General features: G+C 43.9%; 2 protein-coding genes across 2 annotated transcripts in view; one reads left to right on the top strand and one right to left on the bottom strand.

The window, feature by feature from the left end:
* LOC310781783 (sodium-dependent dopamine transporter) lies at positions 1-11,018 on the top strand (the record flags this gene model as incomplete). The annotated part of the gene is made up of 12 exons (XM_083642414.1): positions 1-127; positions 666-800; positions 959-1,166; positions 3,035-3,167; positions 3,343-3,477; positions 4,595-4,698; positions 4,774-4,898; positions 6,787-6,899; positions 9,190-9,289; positions 10,343-10,443; positions 10,533-10,700; positions 10,866-11,018. 12 exons carry the CDS (start codon positions 1-3, stop codon positions 11,016-11,018), a joined length of 1,602 nt encoding a protein of 533 aa, XP_083498540.1.
* Positions 11,019-13,118: 2,100 nt separating this feature from the next.
* dhrs11a (dehydrogenase/reductase 11a) overlaps positions 13,119-26,493 on the bottom strand; it is a 32,317-nt gene continuing 18,942 nt past the window's right edge. The window contains exons 2-7 of the mRNA XM_083637395.1: positions 18,096-18,305; positions 14,348-14,442; positions 13,956-14,085; positions 13,561-13,653; positions 13,393-13,458; positions 13,119-13,264 (exon numbers count right to left, since the gene is read on the bottom strand). Coding sequence (XP_083493521.1) covers positions 13,223-13,264; positions 13,393-13,458; positions 13,561-13,653; positions 13,956-14,085; positions 14,348-14,442; positions 18,096-18,305 — 636 coding nt within the window. The 3' untranslated portion in view covers positions 13,119-13,222. The remainder of the gene's footprint in view (positions 13,265-13,392; positions 13,459-13,560; positions 13,654-13,955; positions 14,086-14,347; positions 14,443-18,095; positions 18,306-26,493) is intronic.

The raw sequence follows: 26,493 nt of genomic DNA, 5'->3' as shown, positions 1-26,493 counted from the left end.
ATGGATCAACAGCCCAGCAGACCAACATGGAGCCGGCAGATAGAGTTCACTTTGGCTGGTATCGGTTGTGCTGTGGGTCTGGGCAACGTATGGAGGTTCCCTTATCTCTGTTACAGGAGTGGAGGAGGTGAGAGACCAAGCTATCAAAGATTACTCGCTGTATTGATTTACATTCACAGTTCAAATACAACAGTCTTAGATTTCTGGTTCCAGAAGTTAGTATAATGTGTTATTAGAGTATGATTTTAAATGCTTTGTTCTATGGTAATCTTTGTTCTATGGTAATGTTGCCTTAGATTATTATTTTTTAATTATGTTACTGTAGATCTATCACAAGTTTTGGTATTGGTATTTATTAGCCTACATGAAAGCCTATGTGTTAGGCACAAGTTCTGTATGTGCAGTTGCTATGAAAGGTATTTTTTGTATGAAAAGTGACTGATAGTTATAGCTATCTCCCTCTATTCTGAAATGAACAAGTAGGAATCATTTCATGGAAGGATAGCTCACCGGATGATTACAAACTGTCGCTAACATGAGAAAGGAGTTGGCAGGTGACTTCCATAAAAGTTAAAAATTAGAGGATGCCATAAAGCAAGTAGAGTTGTAACGTCCTTTGAGAAGTGCCAACAGGAAGTGCATGAGTTGTCATCATTTCTTGCTAGGTGCCTTTCTGGTGCCATACCTACTTATGCTGGTGGTGTTGGGGATCCCTCTGCTCTACATGGAGCTGACTCTGGGCCAGTACATGAGGAGAGGGCCTGTCCATGCTCTGGCTAATGTCTGCCCACTCCTCAAAGGTACCATGGATCCCAATATGGGTCTGATTGAATCTTTCCAATATAATAAAGCGGATTGTTCAATATTTTTGAAGTATCACTGAAAGAAGTCCCAAACTGTAGCATGTGCCTTTATCTCACTGGAAACAGTGACATGACATGATGTTGTTTGTCCCCAGGAGTGGGCATGGCATCAGTGGCCATCTCCTTCATCATGTGTACCTACTACAATGTCATCATTACCTGGGGCCTATATTATCTGTTCAGCTCCTTCCAGGCACCGCTGCCCTGGCAGAGTTGCAACAACACCTGGAACACTCCTAACTGCACCAAGCAGGCTACCAACAACAGCGCATACTCTTCCACGGCCAGCCAGGAGTTCTTTGAGTATGTTTCACTGTCTGGGAGAGATGAGTGACAAGGCCAAGAAAATATTTATGTTGACTGACACCCCATGTGTTTGAATTGGGTGGACTCATCATGAACTTGTATTATACCAGAGACCTTTAATATTAGAGACACCACACTCCAGGCTCTGCCAATTGTAAGAAATGCAACTCCTCCGGTCTCCTAAATGGGCGTGGTTCTTGGCTTGTGATTGGCTGTCTGTCAATGGTATGAAACTTCATTGGCTGACCAGTCTCCTAAGGGGGCGTGGCAGTGGTGAAACCTCCATGGCACAGATACAGGAAGTGACTGCAAGTTGGGGTAGAGTACCGCAGGGATGACGTATTTTTGTAGTCGGAATGCGGAAGTCCCGGACTTCCGGGTTCGTCACTGTTTCTGCCTATGGGATTTTTGAATGGGTTTTTGGCGCGATGCTTCAAATAATGCAACGCAAGCTTATTCAAACGCGAACCTGTGTTCAGCGAGATAATCTTCACACATGAGGACCACTTTCATGAGTTTTGGAGCATAAATGCGAGCCCTAGAAGTAAAAAGCTCATGCTAATTAAGCTATTCCAGAACTACACACAGTGTTGCATAGGCTTCCACGTCACGTCACCACAGCCAAATTCAACCTGTAGTGTGTTGATGTGTGCGCTGCTGTGCACTGATTACCCCGGCCTGAACCAGGTGAGGGAAAGAGAATTTCCGTGTTCATCCTTTGAAGTGATGACGTTATGATGATGTCGACTCAACAGTGTAGTCTCATTTAGCCATTTGCTAGCTAGCCTCCCTTTTAACGGCACGTAAAAGCTTCAAAACTCATAAAAGTGGTCCTCATGTGTGAAGATTATCCTGCTGAACACTGGTTTGCGTTTGAATAAGCTTGCGTTAACCACAGACCTCATTTGAAGCATCGCGCCAAAAACCCATTCAAAAATCCCATAGGCAGAAACAGTGAAGAACCCAGAAGTGTTAGCATCGATGTTTTCCGGACTATTAAAGGTCTCTGGTTATTCCACAGTGGTTATTGGTGGGTTAAATGGTGAAGAGGAAATCAAATTAGACCATGGTTTAAAAAAAAAAGTTTAGAGCTATTGAAAAAGACAAGTTAAATAACATTAGGCTACAGGCAGTTGAAGTTATATGGGATAAAGTTGCTCTGTCAATCTGTAAATTCTGAATGATTAATAGAAGTTTAGTATAGCACTATTTGGCCACATGCCAGGCAAGTTACTGTTTGATACATTTTAGTTGGCTGTCGGGTGTCAACAAATAGCACAGCTACTGAATGGTTGCTTAAAGGCAATTGTTCACTTGATTTCTCACTTAACTTAAAGCCATACCAATTGAACACCTAATCTGATAAACCATTTGCACCTGCTTAATATTAACTGTGTAGAGATTACTGAACAACACCTATTCTGAGAGTTGTACATATCATTTACAAATCTAGGTCATTAATGTAGATCAAAAACAATAATGGATTAAAAATGGAACCCTGTGGGACATCACACGTTATTACCGCCCCCCCTCTGATGTCCATCTATTTGCAACCACATATTCTGTCAAGAAAGTAATTGGGAACCATCTGTAGGTTGGCCCACAAAAGGTGTAGTGTGATAATTTGTGCAGCAGAATTAGAATGTCATGATTTAAAAAGATGTGTTTAGAGCAGAGTGAATTTAATCAAAAAGTATATTCTGAGGATTTTTTTTCCTAGATCGAAAAATCATACAAGATGGAAAGGGCATTCAGATGTTTCAGATTTATATGATACACTTTATAGAAAAGGGTTAGGGTTAGGGTTAGACTATACAGACTGTATCTGTGATGTTTGCCCAGCCCAACACTGTGGTTTGTTGTAGTTATAAGGTGCTGGATCGGTCAGGGGGAGTGGAGGAGCCAGGAGTCATACGGTGGGAGCTTTCCCTTATTCTCCTGCTGGCATGGATCCTCACTTACCTCTGCATCTTCAAGGGGGTCAAATCAACAGGCAAGGTGAGAGATGAGAGATGAGAGGAGAGAGAGAGAGAGAGATGAGAGGAGAGAGAGAGATGAGAGGAGAGAGAGAGAGAGATGAGAGGAGAGAGAGAGAGAGAGAGAGAGAGAGAGAGAAATACACACATAGAGTGAACAACAAGCCATCATTATATTAACTTGTGTGTGTCTGCAGGTTGTGTACTTCACAGCTCTGTTCCCATATGTTATCCTGCTTGCTCTGCTGATCAACAACGTGCAGCTTCCTGGAGCTTTAGAGGGGATAACCTTCTTCATCGTGCCAGAATGGGACAAGCTCCTCAGCGTGGAGGTAAGACAGGAACAAAATGTGGAGAGGAATGTAATGCAGTAAAGAGAAATGGCTGCTGGAAAAACTGGACAAGAAAATATTGGCTCAGTCACTCTGACTTGATAGTCATGGGAGGGCAGCGTCTTGTGGTCAGTTTGAGTTCGCTGCTTTTATATTGTGAGTTGTACATACTGTATATAGTGGTATGTATTAGTAATGGCAATGCTGCCCAGACTGGTACTGTACCGTACAGGTACAGGTATAGGTGTCAATGTACTGGTAGGTATTCATATAAAAAACAACAGTATTAGTATTAGTGTTGATATTGGTATTGGTATAGCTGGCATTGGTATTAGTCTTATAATTTAGTATTAGCATTAGTAGTATAGGTATTGGTTTTGGAATTGGTTTGAATATTGGTAGGTATCCTATAATAAGAATGCTGTGTGTGTGTGTGTGTGTGTGTGTGTGTGTGTGTGTGTGTGTGTGTGTGTGTGTGTGTGTGTGTGTGTGTGTGTGTGTGTGTGTGTGTGTGTGTGTGTGTGTGCGTGCGGCCACAGCTATGCCATTTTATGTACGATCGCGCTGAATCTTTCAGGGAGTGTAAAGAGCACCGCTGCAAGTGACCTAACGGACCTGGATTTTTGAATTACGTAATTAGGACTGACTAAATGGGGGAAAAAAAGATTTTTTTTTAACTTCATTTATACAGGGGGAGTCTCACTGAGACCAAATTAATGTTCTCTTTTTCAGGAGTGCCCTGTTCACGCTCGCTTCTCGAACCTTTAGGCACCACTGCCCTCATTTTAGAGGCCAAAATGAGTCAACAAAATCCCGCCCGAACTCATTTGATTGGTCGCCTCAATTGCTTGTTCTTCCAGAGTCCAGAGTGGACTTGGAATCAGCCAGGGAAGTGGACTATGAAAAGCCTGGGGATAGAGAGGAGAGGCTGCATGCCAACTCTGTGAGCGAGGGCTGACTAAATGGCCAATGATTGTGTGCTCCAAGGGGTATCAGAATAAGATACAGACAGGTATTCCGCTAGTTAATATTAGTATTAGTATTAGTATTAGTATTGGTATAGTGATGGTATTGACACACACTGGTTGGTGTATTCGGATGCTCCTCTGTGTTGCAGGTGTGGGTCAATGCTGCAGCTCAGATCTTCAACTCCATTGGGATTGGGTTCGGCTCCCTCATGGCCATGTCCAGCTACAACTCCTTCAACAACAACGTTCTCAAGTAAGCCAGAAACGATCAACAGTAACTCTGTGGGCAAAGAACAGGTGATCTAAAGAGCATCTTCTCAACCCACAGGGACACCCTGGCCATATCCATCATCAACTCATTAACCAGCATCCTGGCAGGGTTTGTCATTTTCTCTGCCTTTGGATACATGTCTCATCTACAGGGCATTCCTGTCAGCGCACTGGCTGTGGATGGTAAGATAATAAACAAAGTCTTGCATTATCTATATGTTGTTAACAAAATGTGTGTGGATTTGTAGTATGTAGTTGTATGTATTCGTAATGTGCTTCTGTATTCGTAAATCAGTTCAAAGAAGCTTTATTTTATTTTGCTCTGACTATTGTTTTGATGAGTCTATGACGGATCATTCACATGTTAAGTGGTTCTTAACTGATGATGGGAGAAGCATGAGTGTTTTGTTGTTGGAGTAGGAGGTGCCTCAGTCAACTGTAGCATATTTGCAGGCTTGCAGCTATTGAAATCAATATGGAAACAGCAGTTTCAAAATTATTACAAGTCAAACATAGAGTAGGTTGATGCATGGGCAAGTTGAACAAGAATTGGGGATAGTTGATGAAAACAACATGCACTTTTAATTTTGGATAGTACACGGGCATAATTATATACTGTATAATGAAGTGTAGTTGCCAATGTGTGGAGTGAATGAAGGCCAAACCAATCAAACTAGCAAGTGCTGTGTTTAAGTGGAATTTACCGTCACGTTTGAAAACGGTGTACTCATTAACCTGTTATACTGCAAATATGCAATCAGGGTAGTGCAATGTAGACACAGATATGAGAAAGTTAAACTTTCCCCACAGCCATGTCTTCAAATTTTCTCTAAACATACTGTAGTTGAACATGGACTCACTCTGCAGATTCTACAGTGCTTACAGCAGGCATGTCCAAAGTCCAGTTGCGGTTGCGGCCCGCGGATGTATTTTGAGCAGCCCATGGCTTAATTGTTGATCAAAATATACTTTATGTGGCCCTCCACACAATTGGTTAATCAAGCAAGATAACTGCATTTTTTCTGTTCACCTAACTATGACAGCACTATCATACAGTTTGTAAACAAGTACTAAGTAGGAACTTTGTAGGCAGAACTAATGTTTTCAGATGGTAAACAAAATCCTTTGAAGCAGCTGGCCCCCAGGTAATTTCACATGATCTAATCTGGCCCCCATTCAAAAGGTTTGGACACCCCTGGCTTACAATAACAAAAGCTTACCTGCTTTGTCAATTGTTGGTAGTGTTGGTATTGGTATACTGTAGGTAGGCATTGGTTTTTATAGGCACTGGTTGGTGGTTTCCCCTCTGTGTGGTAGGAATGAATTGAGTTTGGCTAAAGCTCATAGCATGTGCCTCAGGTATTGGAGTGGACATGAAGAGGCTTCAGATCCCTACCTTTAAAAAATCTAGACTAATGTCATTGAACATTGTAATGCAGTGTGCCACACTCAAATACTTTTGGCTCCTCCATCAGCTAATATAGCCCAGTAGTACTCTACATTCATATGTGTGCAGTGCAGCTGGGACCTTTCACTTTAAGTTCATAGGTTCATAAACAACAAGATTAATATTCACATTTCTAAGATCAAATTTGAATGTACAGTAAAGAGGGAGACATATGCACCATCATTTCTGTACCTTAAAGGGATAGTTCTGATTTTTGGAACCCTGGCCCTATTTGCTACAGTACTTACCAATGATGATGTGATTGGTAGATTCCTTTCTCAGCACAATCCATGCTGTTCCTCATACTAGCTCCAGATAGTTAGCCACAAGTCTGTGCAAGCTGGCTTAGGCTCAGTGAAATGTACTCGCAAATTTCAGTAAGCCTCGGTCAGCTTGCACAGACAAGTGACCCTATTGACCTTGTATTAGTTTGTGGCTAACTATCTGGAGCTAGTATATGAGGAACAGCATGGATTGTGCTGAGGAAGAACTCTACCAATCAACATCATCATTGGTAATGGTAAGTAACAAATAGGGCTAGGGTTCCAAAAATAAGAACTATCCATTTACTTTTCCAACCACTGAATCATGCTACAGTAACATCTTGTGTGTTTGTGTATCTAGGTCCAGGCCTGGTTTTTGTCATTTATCCACAAGCCTTTGCCACCATGCCAGTGGCTCAGCTCTGGGCTGTGATGTTTTTCTTAATGCTGCTCTGCCTTGGGCTGGATAGCGAGGTACTGGACCAGGAAAGCAGCATTACAGATGCAGTATTCATCCACAGCAAAAACCTCTCATGAATTACACACTAGCCATCAGAAGAGTTCAGTTCAGTTCAGTTTATATAGCCCCTTATCACACAAGCATGTCTCAAAGGGCTTTACATAGCATCATCACAGTCATATACTAATCATATATCTACACACAACATAGGTTTTGTTCTTCTTCAATATTTTATTTTTAACTTTTCTCAGAACAATACACAAAAAAAATGAACAAGCTCGGACAGAAAGAAAAGAAAAAGCATACAAAGAAAGAAAAAGCATACATACATCATCTACATTCAATATTACAATGTGGTGCTACCAGCCGCATAAGGTGCTGTATGTGCTTGTAAGAGATGTTCTGCATGGGATCCCACACAAGGGGTCCATGAGAAACCAGCCGGGCGAGTCATCCGTTGCCTCTAACCTCATTGAGGTAGGCTAGAAACAGGTCCCAGATAGTTGATTTTTAAAAAGTGAGTTGGTCCTCAGGAACCTGAGTCTCTCCATCCATATAACAGAGATCATGTCCCTCAACCACAATTGAAAAGAAGGTGAAGAGGGGGACTTCCATTCCTTCAGAATGAGTTTTTTGGCAACAGTCGTCCCGTGTCAGAGACTGTTGCACAGCTGTAGGGAAGTTCAGAGTGGACTCCGAGCAGCTGAAGTGAAGATGGCGAGTTCCGCCTCCGGCTGCAGGGTTATTTTGTAGGCCTTAGGGGACATTCACACCAAAAGCATTTTTTCAGTCAGAACGCTATGAAAATCATGTTGAGAGCGCTTCCATTGTGCACAAAACACAGCTCACGGAGCGGTTTTTTTGTACTCCGTTTTGTTTCCCCCTGCAGTCGCGTGCAGTACAGATAGCAGCACAATGACCACATGGACGGTAGCCAGCTGGTTTTGTCTGTTTGATGTTGTTCACTAGTCAACATGAAAGCCAGATTATTGCCAATTCTGGCAGCAGTGGAGGTCGAGGATCCCTCGGGATGAGAAAAGGTAGGAGGAGTGGAAAAGACGAGCAGCGCGCTTTTCCTCTAATGTTCAACTTTTTTCAGCTTAAAAACGCCTATAGTGCTCCAGCAAAAGACGCCACCAGCGCTAAACGCCAGGTGTGTTCATTAAAAGAGGAGCATGTTTAGCGCGTCCTTACATAGAGAATGAATTGCAGAAAGACACTTGCAGCTCCAAAAGCGCTTTGGGTGTGAATGTCCCTTAGAGTACCAGTCAAATATTTTGGCCCAGAATCCCGTCAGTGAAGGGCAGAACCAGAAGTCATGCGATAGTGTGCCTTCTGACAGCTGTCACACAGTGGTCAGACAGAGGGGAAGATCATATGCAACTTATGCTTAGAATAGTGAAGACAATGAGTGACTTTAAATTGGATCAGCTGGTGTCTACTATTAAGTGAGCAGAGTTGTATCACAGACAGACTCCTACCCCATATAATGTCAGCTAAATCAATGCCAAGTTCCCCTGGCACGCTTCTCTAATCCTCTCAGTAGAGGCCATGGTGCAGTTTACACACAACATAGGTTACATACATCATAAACATACTACACATTTTACATTACGATACTCCACAACCACAGCATATCTTTAGACTGTGGGAGAAAACCGGAACACAAAAAACACAGGGGAGAACATGCAAACTCCACACAGAAAGGCCCGGGGCGGAGATTTGAACCCACAACCTTCTTGCTGTGAGGCAACAGTGATTGTGATTCACCAGCAATGGTGAAATTGTGAACTCAATACCGCCCCATCTGGCGGAGTCAGGTTACTATTTTGGTGTTTGTCTTTGGCAGTTTTCTATGGTTGAAGTGATGGTGACCAGTCTCATGGATGAATTTGACCAAAGCCTGATGACATTTTTCAAGCGGAAGGAGCTGTTTGTTCTTGGAGTCTGTGGAGCAGCATTTCTTCTGGGGATTCCATATGTAATGCAGGTACATGGATCTCTTCTTCTGGGGATTCCCTATGTAATGCAGGAACATGGATCTCTTCTTCTGGGGATTCCCTATGTAATGCAGGAACATGGATCTCTTCTTCTGGGGATTCCCTATGTAATGCAGGAACATGGATGTCGACTGCTTCACTGTTATCATTTACTGGAGCTGTAAACTGGAAATGACAAAGGCTCTAATGCGGTAACGGGTTCCAATATCCAAGACATTTCCTCCGTGGAGAAATTGGAGTAACCAAATTGTAAGTTCCTCAGACTCACTACCTGCTGTCCTAAAGAGTCTGTGTCTCTGTCCAGGTGGGGATCTATGTGTTCCAGCTGATGGACCATTACACTGCCATAGTGTCCATCCTGTTCCTTGCTTTCTTTGAGGTGATAGCCACCTGTTGGTGTTATGGTGAGAGTAATGTCACTTCACAACTAAAATTAGACACATCTCAGGGTTTCCTCTATGCATTTAGTAGCGGCGGCCCACCTCTGCCAAATCCTGGACACCGCTGCTTCAAAATAAGATAACATGTTTGGGGGGACCTAGCCAAGAAAAGCAGCATGGAGTTACAGATGCTACAAACATTACATTATATAACATCACTTTTATAGAGAAATAAATGGTTCAAAGCACAAACTGTTCTAGAAAAGTAAATCCGTGCAATTCTCCAGGCCAGTGTCGTCATACGACACGCACTTAACCACCGTCCCACCTCCCACCCCACTCCACCAGGCCCGGGCCTTCGGCCACCGCTGCTGAAAAGAATCCTGCAGGAAACACTGCATCTATCTAATAAAGGCGATTATGTCTGTCTATCTGTCTGTATGTTCTTCACATATGTCAAGAATCGTTTGTCGGATCGACTTCAAACTCGGGGAGCGTGCTTTGAAATTAGAAATTTGGACATGCGCATAGTCATAGTGCCACCTACTGGCAACACAAAAGCCTTTATCTCGAGAACCGTTTGGACGATCGATTTCAGACCTCAGACCAAACCCAACAGTGCAGTGCCGAATTTCATGCAATTCGGACATACACATAGTCACAGCGCCACCTACTGGCAACACAAAAAATTATTTAACTCGAGAACCGTTCGTCCGATCGACTTCAAACTTGGCGGGTGCACTGCTGGGGACCCGAGAAAGTGCAGTGTTGAATACATGGTGGAGGAGGTTATACATTTTCATTATATATATAATGAAAATGCAGTGCCAAAATATGTTAAATCATGCAATTCAACCATTTGGGGGGAGCAGTGCAAACAGGGAGGATGGGGCGGTGAAGAGTGGGAGAGCATGATTTGTAAATGGGGGAAGGGGAACGGGCACTGCACTAGTCAATGTTGAGCGCTGTGTGAAATATCTGACTCTCATAGCCACAATACTTTAATCCACATTCAAATAAAACATGCATGTTCCTTGATATGTCAAGTTAGGACACGTCTCAAATACTTTCCCACAGGTGTGAAGCGACTGTCAGACAACCTAGAAGAAATGACAGGAAAGAGGCCAAACATCTTCTTCAGAGTGTGTTGGCTAATAGTTGCCCCTCTGTTGATCACTGTGAGTCCACAGGCTTTTTGCAGAACCACGATTTATTGTTATGATTTTAGCTGACATCCCACTATAACCATCTCTTCTCTTTGTGGCAGGTAATCCTCATTTTTGCTGTCATCCAGTTCAAACCAGCCCGTTATGATGAGTACATCTTCCCTCCCTGGGCTCAGGGGATTGGCTGGGTCATCGCCTTGGCCTCCATCATCTGGATTCCACTGGGTGCCATTCACACCATGTGGGTCCTACCTGGCTCATTCACACAGGTAATGGACATTCACCAATTGCTTCACTTATTTATGCTACAACATCAGCGTCAGTACTAACGTTACATTACATTACATTACATTACAACATCAGCAATGGATGTTTCCATCTTCATGTTAAACCAACTGTGTCTTAAGAGGATTATTGGTGCATTTCTCCAACAGAAACTGAAGCTGTCGATTACACCATATGCCCTCAATAAGATGTCAAAGATGCCTTATTATGAGAGGGGAGGAGCAGACATATATCCAGGCATAGCAGTCATCAGCTCCACCATCCCTCTACCAGAGAAGGCTCCTATTCAGACTAACCTCTGATACCTCTGTGCCTCGCTAGGTGAGGGCTCAGCGTTTGACTTTGATCCGCCCAGCACTGGCGCCAGTACGAAACGTTTGCGGCAGGTAACTTGTGCCATGTTTTTTAACAAGTTGAACTTTGTCACAAATTCTCACTGTTTGCCTTTAGTGGCAAATCTATCCCAAACTTCTGCTAAGATTTCACCATAAGTAGCCTACAAAACATATTATGTAGGCCTAGACTACCTAATTGGGAAAATTTGTCAAACTCATTTCTGCCATTGAACATTACAAGTGTCTATTTTTACGAGCCAGCTTTGATTAGGCTGCTATCTTGTTGAATTTCTGCTACTGGTGGTTTTGGAGATTTGTCACTAAGGGTGAGATGTTAAGGGCCCCCTATCTTTAATCTGTTTTTCACAGATGTGTGCACCTTTAATATCTGACCTACATTGCTTCTGTTGCTAGAGCGCTCCAAGGCCATGATGGACCCGAGTTTCACAGACTTAACACTGCCCTCCTGCTCTGCATGGGCTTTCCTAGAGTGCCATCTTTTGGCCATATCTGTTGATGTGACTGTATAATTAATGCAATTCTGTATATTTATAAAAATTTGATTTCACACTTTATATGAATGACAAAACAATGCCACCATTTTAACACTTATAGTTCAGTGTTGCAATTCTTTTTTATACGTGCACTTTCCTGAAAACATTATTGATTGTGGTCCAATTACTGGTAACTACTAATTTATTAGGTCAAATGCAATATGATATATTGCTGATTAAAATGATAAATGTAAGTGGTTGTCAGAAATGGGCATGGTAAGTGGCATGGGTCATGCTATTTTTTTTTTCATGTCATGTCATCTAAGGTATAATAAAAATGGTCACAAAGTCCACAGCATGTGTTTTCTTTCTATAATCACAAGATGATGAACCGCCTAGAACTGTCTAGTTGGTAGGATGGACAGACAATAAAGCAACATAAATCAAGTACTCACTTCTGGGCAATAATGTTTATTTATTGTGAAAAGTACACACTTGTAGGGTACACATGTGCACCGCGTTAGTTAAGTCCCCCACACAAGTTGCCAGTGTTTCCTTTGTTAAATCCCTCACAAACGAATCCAAAGAGCAGAACAGCTGCAATTGCACGGGCAAATTAGTAGTTCCTTTGTTAAAGCATAATTAAGGATGGCAGAATGTAAGTAGGACATGGCAGTGTTGTAGTGTTGTTGTAGTCAAGTCACTATATTTCGAGTCTGAGTCGAGTCTCGAGTCCCGAGTGTTTGAGTCCGAGTCAGAATCCAAGTCTGAGTCACCAGTGAAGAGTCCAAGTCGAGTGCCCATTACCTGAGTCCAAGTCAGGAGTTACTGAACATGAACGTGAATCCACATGTAGGTGGAACACATGTGCTACCTTGCACGAAATTGAATAATGTCACAGTTTTAATAAAGCTATGAATATCTTATGCCAATTAGTAGGGCCTATTACAATAAAAATAAATCACCAATGAACTAAGAAGTCTGAGTCATCGTCTCCAACTGCCAAGTCTAAATGCATGAATGCTCGATTCCAAGTCCAAGTCATCAGTGCTCAAGTCCAAGTCGAGTCAGGAGTCCTGAAAATGTGTCCAGGACTCGGACTCAGAGTTTGACTACAACACTGGGACATGGTTATCATCTACAGTTAGGGGTTGCGTGTGTGAGACCACATCTATCTATAATCGAAAGTCAAAATATTTATAAAAAATTAAAACAATAATCATCATTATTCTTATAAACAGCAATTACTCTTTTCATTCCATTTGGAAAAGATATGTAATATGACCTACAAAAACAAAACACAAAACCATCATGTGCAATCAATGGCATTCTCTTCCCTCTGAAGTGGCGGCCGTGCAGACGGCCACCTACATAGGAGCGACACTCTCGCTCCATTCACTCCTACTGTTTGTTTGCAGTCAGCTTAGTACTTGACAAGGCTGAACGATACACCAGAGGTCAGCTTGCTGTGTTCAGTAGTATTTTGGTAGTGGTTGAGAATGTCCGCCCTTCGTGACCAATCCCCCACCCCCACCCCCGCACAGCCTCCTCCTCGAGACTCCAGCCCCTCCAGAACTGTAGTTGATTTGTTTTTTCTTGCCCAGCAGAGGTCGCCGAGGAGTCGAGTCACTGTGGCTGCCGCCTGTCCGCTCCTCCCGCAGCTTCCCCACTCCACTGCTATGACACCTGCTCCACCGGCCTCATCTGCACGTCTCCTATCTGACAAACCAATCACAAAGATTTATGCTCAACTGCATTGCGGACAGTGTACATGGTTTCAGACGAAGGGATATTGAATTGGAGAGGCATTATAAAGGGTTGAGAGAGAGACCGAGGGAGAGAGATACCTGGACATGAGGAGGAGCACTGAGGACATATGTGACTGCGCTGGCTATGTCTTCCGCTTTCAAACACTGCAGACAGAGAAAGCAACTATTAATAATATAGCTCTTATTATTTTCCTCCTGGTATTTTCACTTTTTCGGTGAAACTCATGCGCTCGCACGCCGACTTACTTTTATATTCTCGTACACCGCAGCCGCTTTCTCCGGATCACTGTTGTGATGCCGGAAGGCAAACTCAGTCTCCACTATTCCAGGGGATATACACTGTAGGGAGGAAGTCGACAGACAGAATTATGAGCAGTGTTTACACATAAACACACGCCTAGGCAAATCACACTTCCTTCCAATTTGAAATCACACGAACTCGAGGCCTATTTTAGCAGCAGAGCGGAGCTCTCATGGTGGAATTTGATTCCTGTATGTCATTAGATCACTTCATCTAAGACCTCAACTATTACATTTTAAACTAGCATTTTTCTTCAGTTATAGGGGCCTCATGTGACTCAATAATATTAATATGGCACCGACAGCTGAGGCCAGAAGAGGACCTGATGGTGAAAACTTACTGTGGCTCTGATGTGCGTTTTTGCTTCTCGTAGTTCTTGCCTTAGCCCTTCGGTTAGCGCAGTCACAGCATATTTAGTGGCACAGTAGAAGTGCTCGTCAGCACTTGGTACCATTCTGTGCCCACCCATACTACAACAGAAGCAAGGTGAGAGGGGGGGGGGGGGGGGGGGGGGGGGGTTAGAAAGGGGAGGGGAGAGATTATTTTTACTGTCTACCTGCTTACTTGGGAAACAGCAAGCTTGCTCAATATTTCCTTTACTCAACGCCTGACTGTCACAACAGATTAAAACCAGGTCTGATTGATTTTCCCATCTTGAGCAGACTGGTAGATTTATTTACAGCTTGATCTATACTTTAGGCCTTGTGTTTGGAGGACTCTTGCACAACCTACCTGTTAATATTGATGATGTGGCCATCATCCACATTCCTCTCTTTCATTGATTTGTAGGCCTCACGGGTGCAGATAGACAGGGCTAGGACATTCACCTGTAGGGGAAGTGCATTTAAAAAAGCAGTCAATACTATATATAAAGTAAGGAAAAGAAGAGCAGGCTAATTTATACGGAACAACCTCATTTGGAGCTTATCAGTGAAAACTAGAACGACCGCACCACGGATATATGCCTCCGCCAACAAGTGAGCAGTTGACATGCATGTCTGTCCAGACTTTGACGTTTGAGCCAAATGTGAAAATATTTCATCAAGGTGTCACTGAGATATGACCTTACCGAGCTTGTAAATGGCATTCGTGAGGTCACAGTGACCTTGACCTTTGACCACCAAAATGTAATCAGTTCATCCTTGAGTCCAAGTGGACGTTTGAGGCAAATTAGATGAAATTCCGTCAAGGCGTTTTTGAGATATCGCGTTAACAAGCTTGAAAATGGGGTTTGTGAGGTCACAGTCAATCAAGTGGACGTTTGAGGCAAATTTGAAGAAATTCCATCAAGGCATTCCTGAGATATCGCGTTAATGATCTTGAAAATGGCGTTCGAGAGGTCACAGTGACCTTGACCTTTGATCACCAAAATCTAATCAGTTCATCCTTGCGTCCAAGTTGACGTTTGAGCCAAATTGGAAGAAATTCCGTCAAGCCGTTCCTGAGATATTGCATTAACGAACTTGGGAATGGCGTTCATGAGGTCACAGTGACCTTGAACTTTGACCTTTGACCACCAAAATCTAATCACTTCATCCTCGAGTCCAAGTCGATGTTTGAGGCATGGTATGGTTTTATTTGGTGATTAAAAAAGGCACATCTTTTCCAATACACTGACATACAAGAGACATTTTAAATGAAAGAATCACCGAGGATGAAAACTAAAGGCTTATTTCCATTGTGGTCCTCATGGTACATTAAAAGACCAGACGCATTACAAAAATAAAAAGTTACAAAACACATCAACAAACAAAGAGACAGCGACAACACAATACAGTCAACATAAAAACAAAGAGATCAACGCAGCAGCTACAGTGTACGTCAATTACCATTCTGCAGCCATTTCTTTAAGGCGTTTACTTTAAACGAATCCAAGGAAGTACACAGTTTAATATACATGGGTAAATTATTCCACTGCATTGCTGCAATGTACATAAATGTGTTTTTGCCCATCAGGCTTTTAAAACGGATCGGTACAAAATCGGTTGTGCTGCCTCTAGTAAAATAACTGAGAATCACCTACCAATGAGAAGTCATTCATGAGGTACTTTGGCACCAGACTTTTAACCATTTTAAAAGCTAATAAATAGATCGCTTTTCCACGGTTAACCAATGAAGCAGTTTAAAATGTGCAGGGGCTAGATGAGTATGTGCAGGGGCTAGATGAGTATGTGGGTGGACCTTTAAGATGACTCAAATCAGTTTGTTTTGCGCCGTTTGCAATTTGTTTTTTAGATGCTGTGGTAGTCCTGTATACGAGGAGATGACAGCATAATGGAAGTGAATGAACTAGAGTTCCTGCCAGAGTGTGGAGAATTGGATGGATGTCTGTCGCTCTTGTTGGCCGAGGCATATATCCGCGGTGCAGACGTTCTAGTTTTGTCCTACCCTAGGTAGGGACATACATTTCTGACTGGGGGATCCCGAGGCGTTCCCAGGCCAGCGTGGAGATCATCTCTCCACGTAGCCCTGGGTCTGCCCCATGGTCTCCTCCCAGCTGGACGTTCCTGCGAACACCTCCCTAGGGAGGCGACCAGGTGGCACCCTTACCAGATGCCCGAACCACCTCAACTGGCTCCTTCCTCCATGAACGAGCAGCGGCTCTACTCCCTCTAGTCCCTCACAGATGACTGAGGTTCTCACCTTAACCCTAAGGGAGATGCCAGCCACCCTCCAGAGAAAACCCATTTCGGTCGCTTATATCCGCGATCTTGTTCTTTCGGTCATGAGCCATCCTTCATCAACATAGGTTAGTAATAAGTAAGTAATCTTATTATGTAACTTATTCCACTTCCTGAGTAACTTGCCCAACACGGCACAAGATGGAGCGGTATTAATTCAGTATTCAATATTGATATTGACTGGGTCACTGTGTCAGTCCATGTGAACCTGCTGCTCCTCTGAGCTGCTCCCACACTGACATGTCACTGTCAGTCCATGTGAACCTGCTGCTCCTCTGAGCTGCTCCCACACTGACATGTCACTGTCAGTCCATGTGAACCTGCTGCTCCTCTGAGCTGCTCCCACACTGACATGTCACTGTGTCAGTCCATGTGAACCTGCTGCTCCTCTGAGCTGCTCCCACACTGACATGTCACTGTCAGTCCATGTGAACCTGCTGCTCCTCTGAGCTGCTCCCACACTGACATGTCACTGTCAGTCCATGTGAACCTGCTGCTCCTCTGAGCTGCTCCCACACTGACATGTCACTGTCAGTCCATGTTAACCTGCTGCTCCTCTGAGCTGCTCCCACACTGACATGTCACTGTCAGTCCATGTTAACCTGCTGCTCCTCTGAGCTGCTCCCACACTGACATGTCACTGTCAGTCCATGTTAACCTGCTGCTCCTCTGAGCTGCTCCCACACTGACATTGAGAGATGGCAGGTTAAAGCTGAAGTGGTGGCAAGATTGGGGGGAGGTGACTAAACAAGGTCAGTGTGCAGATTACACAGGCTAAAAATACACTGCCGTACACATTCATGTGGGCTGCCATGACAACAGATGGGCAAGTGTTACAAATGCTGGACTCTGGAGGCAGGGCCTTTTGAGGAGGGGGACTCTGGAGGCAGGGCCTTTTGAGGAAGGGGTCTTCAATGGTCAAAAGCTCAATGAATCAAACTGTAAAGAAAAGTCCCCACAACGGAAAGAGTGCTGCCTTTCACAACCTGGGGCCTCTGTGCTGGGCTAGGGCTACTGCTCAGAACCAATGAAGCAGCCTCTGTGAGTGGGAGGGTATCTGTGTTTGTTGTGTGTGGAGGTGCACAGGCGCATGTGTGTCAGTGTGCGTGTGTAGGTGCACAGGTGCATGTGTGTCAGTGTGCGTGTGCAGGTGCACGGGCGCATGTGTCCACACATTTGTATGCCTGTATGAGCTGCATTAGCTCTCAGTCCTGACAACACGTGCTCGGCAAACACAAGCCTTCCACTCACCCTGGGCAGCCATTTCAGCTCCTCCCTTTGGGTCTGTGTTTTGAGTGGGAATTTCGACCAGTTTCAGGTTTTTGTGCCAATTTGAAACTAGTGAGCTAAGCAGGCTAAGGATACTGTAGAGACGCACCAAACCCCTACAGCCAAATGTGGCCTACCTGCTTTTTCCATCAAGTCTCGACAGGCGTTTCGTTTTCCAATATTTGTTAATATAAATTAGTTCATCAGAGTTTTCATGAATGGCACTGTTCTTTTAATGTAAAGTTACTATGCTTATATGCTTGCAGAATGACATTACAATAGGAAAGAGGAGAAACTTTGTGACAAATTAGCAAAGTAAATTAATTTGGTGTCAAATTGGGAAAAGTGAGAGCAAGTGGCAAATTGATGGATTTTGCTTGATTTTCTCTGACAAATATCAGCTCTTCCATGGCTAGTAATTTAAAGGACTAATTGTTCCCATCCCTTAAACTGCTCTTTGAATACATAGAATCTCTCAAACGTTTTTCTGCATGAGCAGTTACAATATTGCATGTGTGTGATCCACCCACATCGATCATGTTCCTCCAGCCCTCCGTCTTGCCGCTGAGCAGGGGCTCGTCGTGGGCCAGGCCGGCGTTGTTGATGCACACGTCCACCCCCTGGTGCAGCGTCTTGATGGCTGAGAACATGGACAGGATGTCCTCCTCGTTGGACAGGTCACACTTGTAGGGGATCAGCGTGCCACTGTAGCCTGCGCTCTGACACTCGGCTGCCAGCTTCTGAAAATACAACACAAAACCTCCACTGTGAGTGTGACTGGAGCAAATGTGGCTGCATGTTTCTTACAGGACGACAAACACAAGCTTCATGAGACTTTCTCTTTCTGATAGTTGACTGTTATCAAGAAGCTCTGTTGACTGTTATCAAGAGCTCCAACAGATTAACTTGCAGTGGATTCTCAATGTGGGGTCCATGTAGATATGAAACGCGTTTTATTTTTCCCCAAATTCCGTTTTTTCCATTTTAATTTTAATTGAGGTGTTAGGAGTGATATTTTTTCTTTTTTTGATGACTTGGTTCTCTCAGACAGCTTCTTCGACATGTTTATCAAGGTGAAAACTAAGTTGTAAGGTGCATTAGGGGTCCCACGCAAGACCGACCCCCCTCTCAAAATCTGAATCTTTTTTATTGCCACAGTATGCAAGTTACATACGAGGAATTTGTCTTCGTGTCTGTATGCAGCATAGCGGTCAGAACAATATACAGAGATAAGAAGTAGGAAAGCTAGCTAAAGACAATCACAGCGTTGCAAGTGCAATCAAATCGAGTAAATATATACGGTATACAATATGTACATGAGTGGAGAAGTGTTCCGTGGATAATAAATATGAATTTACGTTGAATTCACATGATAGTTAAATAGGCGTTAAATAGGCAGTGAATTTACAGTCGGGAGTTAAATATGAGTTTACATTGAATGTACATGACATTTACAGTCTAAGTTAAATAGGCATTAAATAAGCAGTGAATTTACATGAATTTACAGTCCCAGTTAAACAGGCATTAAATTAGATATGAGTTACAGTTTTACACCCCAATCGAAAACGTAATAATTTCTCTAGGGCTATTTTACAATTATGAAATGATTTAGGTTACTATGATAATTAGATCTACTTCTTATTTTGATAATTAGGCGTACTTTAATAAATTTCAGCCAAATTATGGAAAATTCTGCAATATTCCATGTTTTACAGTTGATTCCAATGTTATTACCAAATTCCATGATTCCGTCCATTTTCTCCGTTTTGCGGAAATCATATGGCCCTAGGTCCAGGGACCACCAGGGGGGCTTGAGGGGGTTCCAGGTGGTCGCTATCAAATTTATGAATCGTTAAAATTCACCATTATTTCATCATTTCAAGCTTAGAAAATGTAGAAGAATGACTGTTTTGATCGTAGGTTCACTGTTATCTCTCTACATACAATACAGATTGTCATGGGATTCTGGACAAAATCATTATCTGACAGTAAAAATATTCTCAGATTTGGGTCTGAGACACAAAATCTCATCAAGGGTCTGTGGCTCTAATGTGGATTAAATTAGGGGTCCTTGGTATGAAGAAGGTTGAGAATCACTGCTGTGACTAACTCAGAGCACCACAGTCACCCCACCCACTCATCCGCTGAGGAAGCTGTGAGCACATGCAACCATAAAACCAATATTGCATCAGAGGAGGGCCAGAGGTAACCAGTCAGAGCAGGTTGTTTAAACTGATCAAAACACATTTATTGGGAACATCCTCACATAGCAGCTCACACCATGATCCTGGCTGTGGATGTGAGCTCAGCCCCTGTGGAAGGCCTCTGCCTTTGGGATGTGACTGAGCTGAGCCTGCTGCAGGGCAGGCAAACAGGAAGGCCAGTGGCGGTGGCGTTTGATGCCGGCCAGGACCGTGGTTTTGATGTCCAGGACCGCCGGGCGACTCGACACAGATCCCCCTGCGAGGCACAGCTGCATCAATCACATGGTGTCTGGCTCTGGATGGCAGCCATGCGGGGAGGGTCAGGCGGGGAGGTGGGAGGTGGGTTGGTAGCAGCAGCCTTGCCGCTGGCAGGCAGAGATGCTGCACAGGACTGTGGGACACGGAGTGAGCCTCTCTCCAGCCAAAGGGATCCAACATTTAGCAACTGGACTGCATAGACTCATTAAAAGGAAAAATCCACACTAAAAACTTTCGCAGTGTTAAAGCTATTGTTGGGCATGGGTAGTGCAGCAGTAGATAGATTCCCTGCCTACCAACACGAGGGATGCAGGTTTGAGCCCCCGTGTTCCCTCCGGCTTGGTCGGCGTGCATACAGGCACAATTGGATGTGTCTGCGGGTGGGAAGCTTGTGAGGTATGTATCCTGGTCGCTGCACTAGTGCCTCATCTGGGCCTCTGGTCGGTCGGTCGGGCTGTTCCGGGGGGAGTAGCGTGACCCTCCCACGTGCTACGTCCTGCCGGCAAAACTCCTTGTAACTGAGAAGAGAAGCGGCTGGTGACTGCACATGTATCGGAGGAAGCATGTGGTAGTCTACGGCTCTCCCCTGATCGGCAGAGGGGGTGGAGCAACGACCGGGACAGCAGGGGGAATTGGCCAAGTACATGTGGGGAGAAAATGGGTGGAAATAAGGGAAAAAATATATATATTAAAAAAAGAGCTATAGAGACAGTCGGCGTGTCTGGGAATGCCCACAAAATGTTATGGCTGGTGCGTGAGTGGGGTAAAACCGTCCATATTTCTCAATGGGCTGACTCACCAAAGGAAGGTGCTGCGGCTCTAACTACAGTTTTGGGGGTTCTAGAGCAGAACACAAGACGTCTATTCAGATGTGCGTTTACTGCGGTGGTTGAATCCCTGATCGTGTCTGCCTGGGCTGGGCTATCAGCTAAATTCTAACTTTGCTGAATGAATAGAACGGGGGATTTACCCCACCCTGACCACCCCTCCAGCCAGGCTGAGCCAGCTAACCCAGCGTCGATGACGAGACATCGCCTCAACCTATAGTAGTCATGGTACCTTACGTTTCTGGGTTCATTATGTTTTTGGTGTATATTTCTTATTACTGCAGATAACTGGCTAAATGGAGACAACGTGACATTTCTTCAGCACAGATATAATGGAAAATGTCAGTGATGTAAAACATGAACAGTAATCTTCAGGTTTTGGTGTCAGTTGTTGAACAGTAAACTTCAGGGTTTGGTGTCAGTTGATCAACAGCAACCTTCAGGTTTTGGTGTCAGTTGATCAACAGTAACCTTCAGGTTTTGGTGTCAGTTGATGAACAGTAAACTTCAGGTTTTGGTGTCAGTTGTTGAACAGTAAACTTCAGGTTTTGGTGTCAGTTGCTCGGAATCAATGAGGAAGGCCTTCTTTAGACTTAAGAAATTTACCACGAGAGGAAGGGGGTTGTGGCCACATTTACCACTGGTACAGGGTTGTGGCACGAGGCGAATAGCTACCACATAATATAAAAAATACACAATTGTAACATTCAATTCATTTATTTACAATCATTACTGGTTTCAGAATACATTTATCCTTCCGCCACAGAATATAGTTCCATACACAACCAGGTTGAATTCTTCCTTGCTGTTGTTCTTGAAGTCAGGTGCAAGATTCTTTTGAGCACACCAGGTCTGGAAACATCGCATTGCCCAATTTGTTTGTTTGACAGTCCCAGGTTCACTCCGTGACAACTCAAGCTCAGCCAGTTCTCTCTCCCCAATTTCACCATGTCGTTCTTTGTTCACTTCACCTTCATCTTCATCTAACCACTGCTCAAAACTCAATCCACCCAGTAAATCAAACGTTACTACGAAATCGGACATTTCCTTGTTAGAGATTTGTAGACTGACAGGCTAACAGTGGGCGGAGTCAGCACAGGTGTTCTTCATTCATCAGGGAGCGGAGTGATACTGCGGTTGGAGCCGAACTGTAGATTGTTGGCCTATTTACCACTGTTGCTAGCCAATCAGAATCCAGTATTCACTCATGCTGTTGTAGAATCACCATTTTGCACCGACGTTCAACAAGACATTGCGTTTTAAGTAAGGGGCGTGGTCCGATGATAGACACGCCCCCAGTGTTCACAAACTAGCTGGCTAGCTAGCTCTAGTGGCATCGCATAACCCTAGAAAAATGTCCATGCTTCACTACCTCACTACTTCCCTTCCTTCGTGACCCGGAAACTGATGTTTGCTACACCATCTTGTCAGCTGTCCCAATACTGTAGGAAACTAAATAAGTTATCTTCTTCATGGCAGCTTTGTCGAAGGAATCTTGTCAGGAAGTATTTTCACATGCCATGCCTTCTGCACATGAATGGCATTTGAAAAAAGTGATATGCCTTGGCACTGGCAACCAGAATGAAAATCAAAAAGGTAGCGGTGGAGAAGTTGTTACTCTCATCATAGTCTTTTCTTACTAAATGTTAAATCACTTTTTGCTTTCATAGCACTCTGAACAATCTGGCTACATACTCAACGTTCACTTATCTCACTGCTGCACTTTAGCTCCTCTGGATAATAGCATCTGCTAAATGCCTTATGCTAATTGTAAATTGAGTCAGCATGGATCACAGTGGCTATGATGTGGGAGTTTCTGTTAAGTGTCTGAGACTTGGATGTACTATTTACAGATAGTGGTATAAAAAGCGGAAGCGAACACACCCTAACCTGCACTGAATGTCATATTTGACTGAGTGCAATATATGCATAACCATATACAACTGCACTGCTACCTCTTGCACCTTCATTCATTGCCATCGTAACACCTTGCACTGCCAGTTCTGTACAGTTCTTGGATGTGTGGTCTCCTCCCCCACAGAAGATACACTTAGGATCATTTCTGATGTCAGCTGCATGAAATGTTGCTGTGTGTGTGTGTGTTTCTGGCATTCTCTTTTCTGTATAGGGTCTTTCCCATTGTCTTTCTTTATCTTGTGGTTGTGCACTTTTGCTTTTTTGCACCTTGTCTTAAATTGTAGTATGTGTTATGGAACCTCTCAGCTGAAGAATTTCCCACGAGTGTACAACCGGAGTGACAATAAGCATCTTGAATGTTGAAGTGACAGTGTCCAGATGTCCCCGCTCCTCCTCTAAGCTGTTTAACCTGGATTATCCACAGAGAAGAGAAGGCATTACCTGAAGAAAGCTGTCAAAACGCTTGACACTCTGCTGTAACCACACTGACCCTGAAACCAGAAAGGCAAACCATCTCCTCCAGTCCACCACCTTAGATGTGAAGCTCAGCCATCTGCTCAATGGCAGTACAGCCTTGTATTTGAACTGCCGCACTTTGATCCAAGCTTGCCTGATTTCCCCGGAGAGATTGGCATGAAGCCAGGTGTGGGGCGGAAGGAAGCGCAGGGGAGGGGCCGCGGGCAGGTGGGGGGCTAGAAAGAGCCGTCTCTTGGCTCAGGGAGGAGGTTAACGTAAAGGGGAAGCCGGCCAGTCATTTGTGACAGGGAGTGAATTAGCTCAGAGTGCAGCTGGAGTGTGAGCAGCAGATACTGACTGTGATCCAGATCCAACTACAGGAAGTCTCAGGCTGTGAATCTGTGTGTGTGTGTGTGTGTGTGTGTGTGTGTGTGTGTGTGTGGGCGGGTGTGTGTGTGTGTGTGTGTGTGTGTGTGTGTGTGGGGGCGGGTGGGAGTTGGCACTAGCATACTGGTAATGCCTGCAGCAATGTCACTATGGAATGTTGTCCCACGGACAGGCAACCAGGCCTGAAAATGTGTTTCCAGCAGTAAACACAGGACAGTTCACTCCACACATAGCTTAAATCAATGCAATCCACATGAAAACTGCGTCTATGCAGGTTTCAGCCAGTTAAATGACATACTTTTTAAGACCATTTTAAAAAGCACTGCGAATAAATGACCAATTTGGCCAACGTTAATGTTAACAAAATTCAAACCAATACAAACTTACAAAATCTCACCTCTTTCAGTCACTTTCATTTGGTTCTGTTGCTGTCTAATTATGAAAGACTGGCCTACACGCGCACACAGGCAGAGCTGTATTCTTGATGGAGTATATCAATGCTTACAATTAACAAGAAAGCCTTGATAAGTGTTTCCATTTAATTAGGCCTACCTAGACTATGGTGGCCCGCCATAGTCTCATTTGTTAATTTTGCTGTCAAAGTGCTCTAGATTGATGCACTTAACTTTAAAATGTAGAACACTTTCTTCCGGGGGAGCATGCGCCTGGACCCCAATAGACCGAATCACAATGTTGTGTACAATAACGTCCAGGTAGGCAACCATCATGGAAGTTTGAAACCCTCATTAGTGTTTTGTTGCACCTGTGTTTACCCTGCCTTCTCCACACAAAATGGCCCCTGTGAGAAGGGTCTATTACGGCTGAAAATGACAACAGAAATAAATGATAAACAAGTTTGTGATATCTCCACAATTCAAATTCAATGGGCAGGTGTGTGTGTGTGTGTGTGTGTGTGTGTGTGTGTGTGTGTGGTGTCTACCCAGAAGTACCTGTTGTTGTTAACGCAACGTCTCGGTGATTCGGCCTATACGGTCCGAGGTCCACCCACCACAGTCTCACTAAATCCTGTGGCAAACACTGTTGAAAGATAACGATTCTTATGATTCATAAGTCAATTTATGTGATTATATGCCATAAACCCTTCACATGTGATAGTGCTATATTACAGTATGTGTAATGGGCGTACCGTACACCCACCCCGGCCAGCAGGCGGACTCATGTGGGACAGGACCATGCAGTCACATTCATGCCCTGTAACCCCTGCGGAGGCCTGTTATGTAAGGTCAACAATGCAGGAGACATCACTGTCCCAAGGCATGTTCATCAATCATTCACCCTTTCACGTGGGACGTCCCAGCAAAACAACTCGCCAGTGAACAGGAAAGAGATGGAAAAAAAGAAAAGAAATGACATTTGTCCCAGGTTGGCTCAGGTCTCACAGACAAAAGAGAGATTGTGTTATAGGCCAGTGTGTGCCTCCTCTTATTCACTGACAACACTACACTGATGTGTGCCTCCTCTTATTCACTGACAACACTACACTGATGTGTGCCTCCTCTTATTCACTGACAACACTACACTGATGTGTGCCTCCTCTTATTCACTGACAACACTACACTGATGTGTGCCTCCTCTTATTCACTGACAACACTACACTGATGTGTGCCTCCTCTTATTCACTGACAACACTACACTGATGGAGAGTTAAGGCTCAAAAGACGGCCAAGCAGGAGTGCAAGCTGTTTGAGGATCCAGTCAGTAACCTTCACCCTTCCTGTCCTGTCTCTTAAGTACCTGTGACACACAATAGAATCTTGCCTGTCATAATATATTTTCATCCTCATTACAGAGACTGTGTTGACCAGTGATCACACAAAAGTGTATGCAGGAGGAGGGAGGGAGGGAGGGAGTCACCAAGTGAAAGAGAAGATGGAGAAATCAAGGGAGAGAAGAAAAGCGAGCAACCTGAAACTACAGTATACACGGTATAATGATCAAAATACTTGTTACAATACAGACAGTGTCATAAGCGCTACGTACAGTTCTCACATCGTCTACTTTTCCCTGGCAAGGCAGCAGCCTACAAAATATGAAGGGACATCTCACATAATCTCACATGTGATCGTCCTATTATCTCTAAAAGAGTTCAATACTTTCTGGAACATGAACAACACTCCCCCAAAGCCACAGAGCAGAGAACCAAGGCTCTTTTCTGTGTGCAATTTCACCTGAAGCTAATCCATTGAAAATGAATTACAGACTGACTCTGTTCAAAGCATGTTTGTTTGAGATTTTATAGCTAAAACCAGCTTAATTTCTTAATTGTAGCGTTAAATATTTCTGAGCGCATACCAACGAGAATGAGAGAGTCTGTGAAGAACAGAGTGCAAGGCGTGACCTGGGGTCAAAGATGACAGTAGGCTGTGTGTGATTATCTCTTCTTCACACACTGAAAGACTGCCACTAAAAGGTGTAAAGGTTGAACTGGGTGGTTTTACAGTGCTTCCCATAGCATAGTGTTAGTGTCATAAAGATAGGGAGATAGCGACAATAATTACCCTCTTGTTGGTCGTAACCCCACTCAATGATGGATTTAGCCTTTTCTAGTGAACTCCAAAAAAAGTTATGGAGTAACTATAGTGCAATTCAGGGCGGCTAGCAGCAGTTTGAAATAATTTCATTAAAGTATTAGCTCTGTAGTAGTCCAAGCCAAGTGCAGGAAAACAAGCAAAAAAACAAAACAAAAAAACAATAAGCATGTCTTTCAACTGATGCTTGGTGTGTGGATCTGGCACAAATGAAAAAGCCTTTAATAAGCCTTGTAGAATAAGGAGTGAGCCAGCCAGGTGTTGTGTAACAGACTGGTGAAACCAGTGTGGTGGGATGATAAAACCCAGGTAGGGACAGACAGAAGCAGA

The sequence above is a fragment of the Poromitra crassiceps genome (assembly GCF_964638095.1).
Source record: "Poromitra crassiceps genome assembly, chromosome: 1".
Classification (NCBI taxonomy): Eukaryota; Metazoa; Chordata; class Actinopteri; order Beryciformes; family Melamphaidae; genus Poromitra; species Poromitra crassiceps.
The sequence above is the reverse complement of the archived record's forward strand: the minus strand, read 5'-3'. Positions and strand labels throughout refer to the sequence as shown.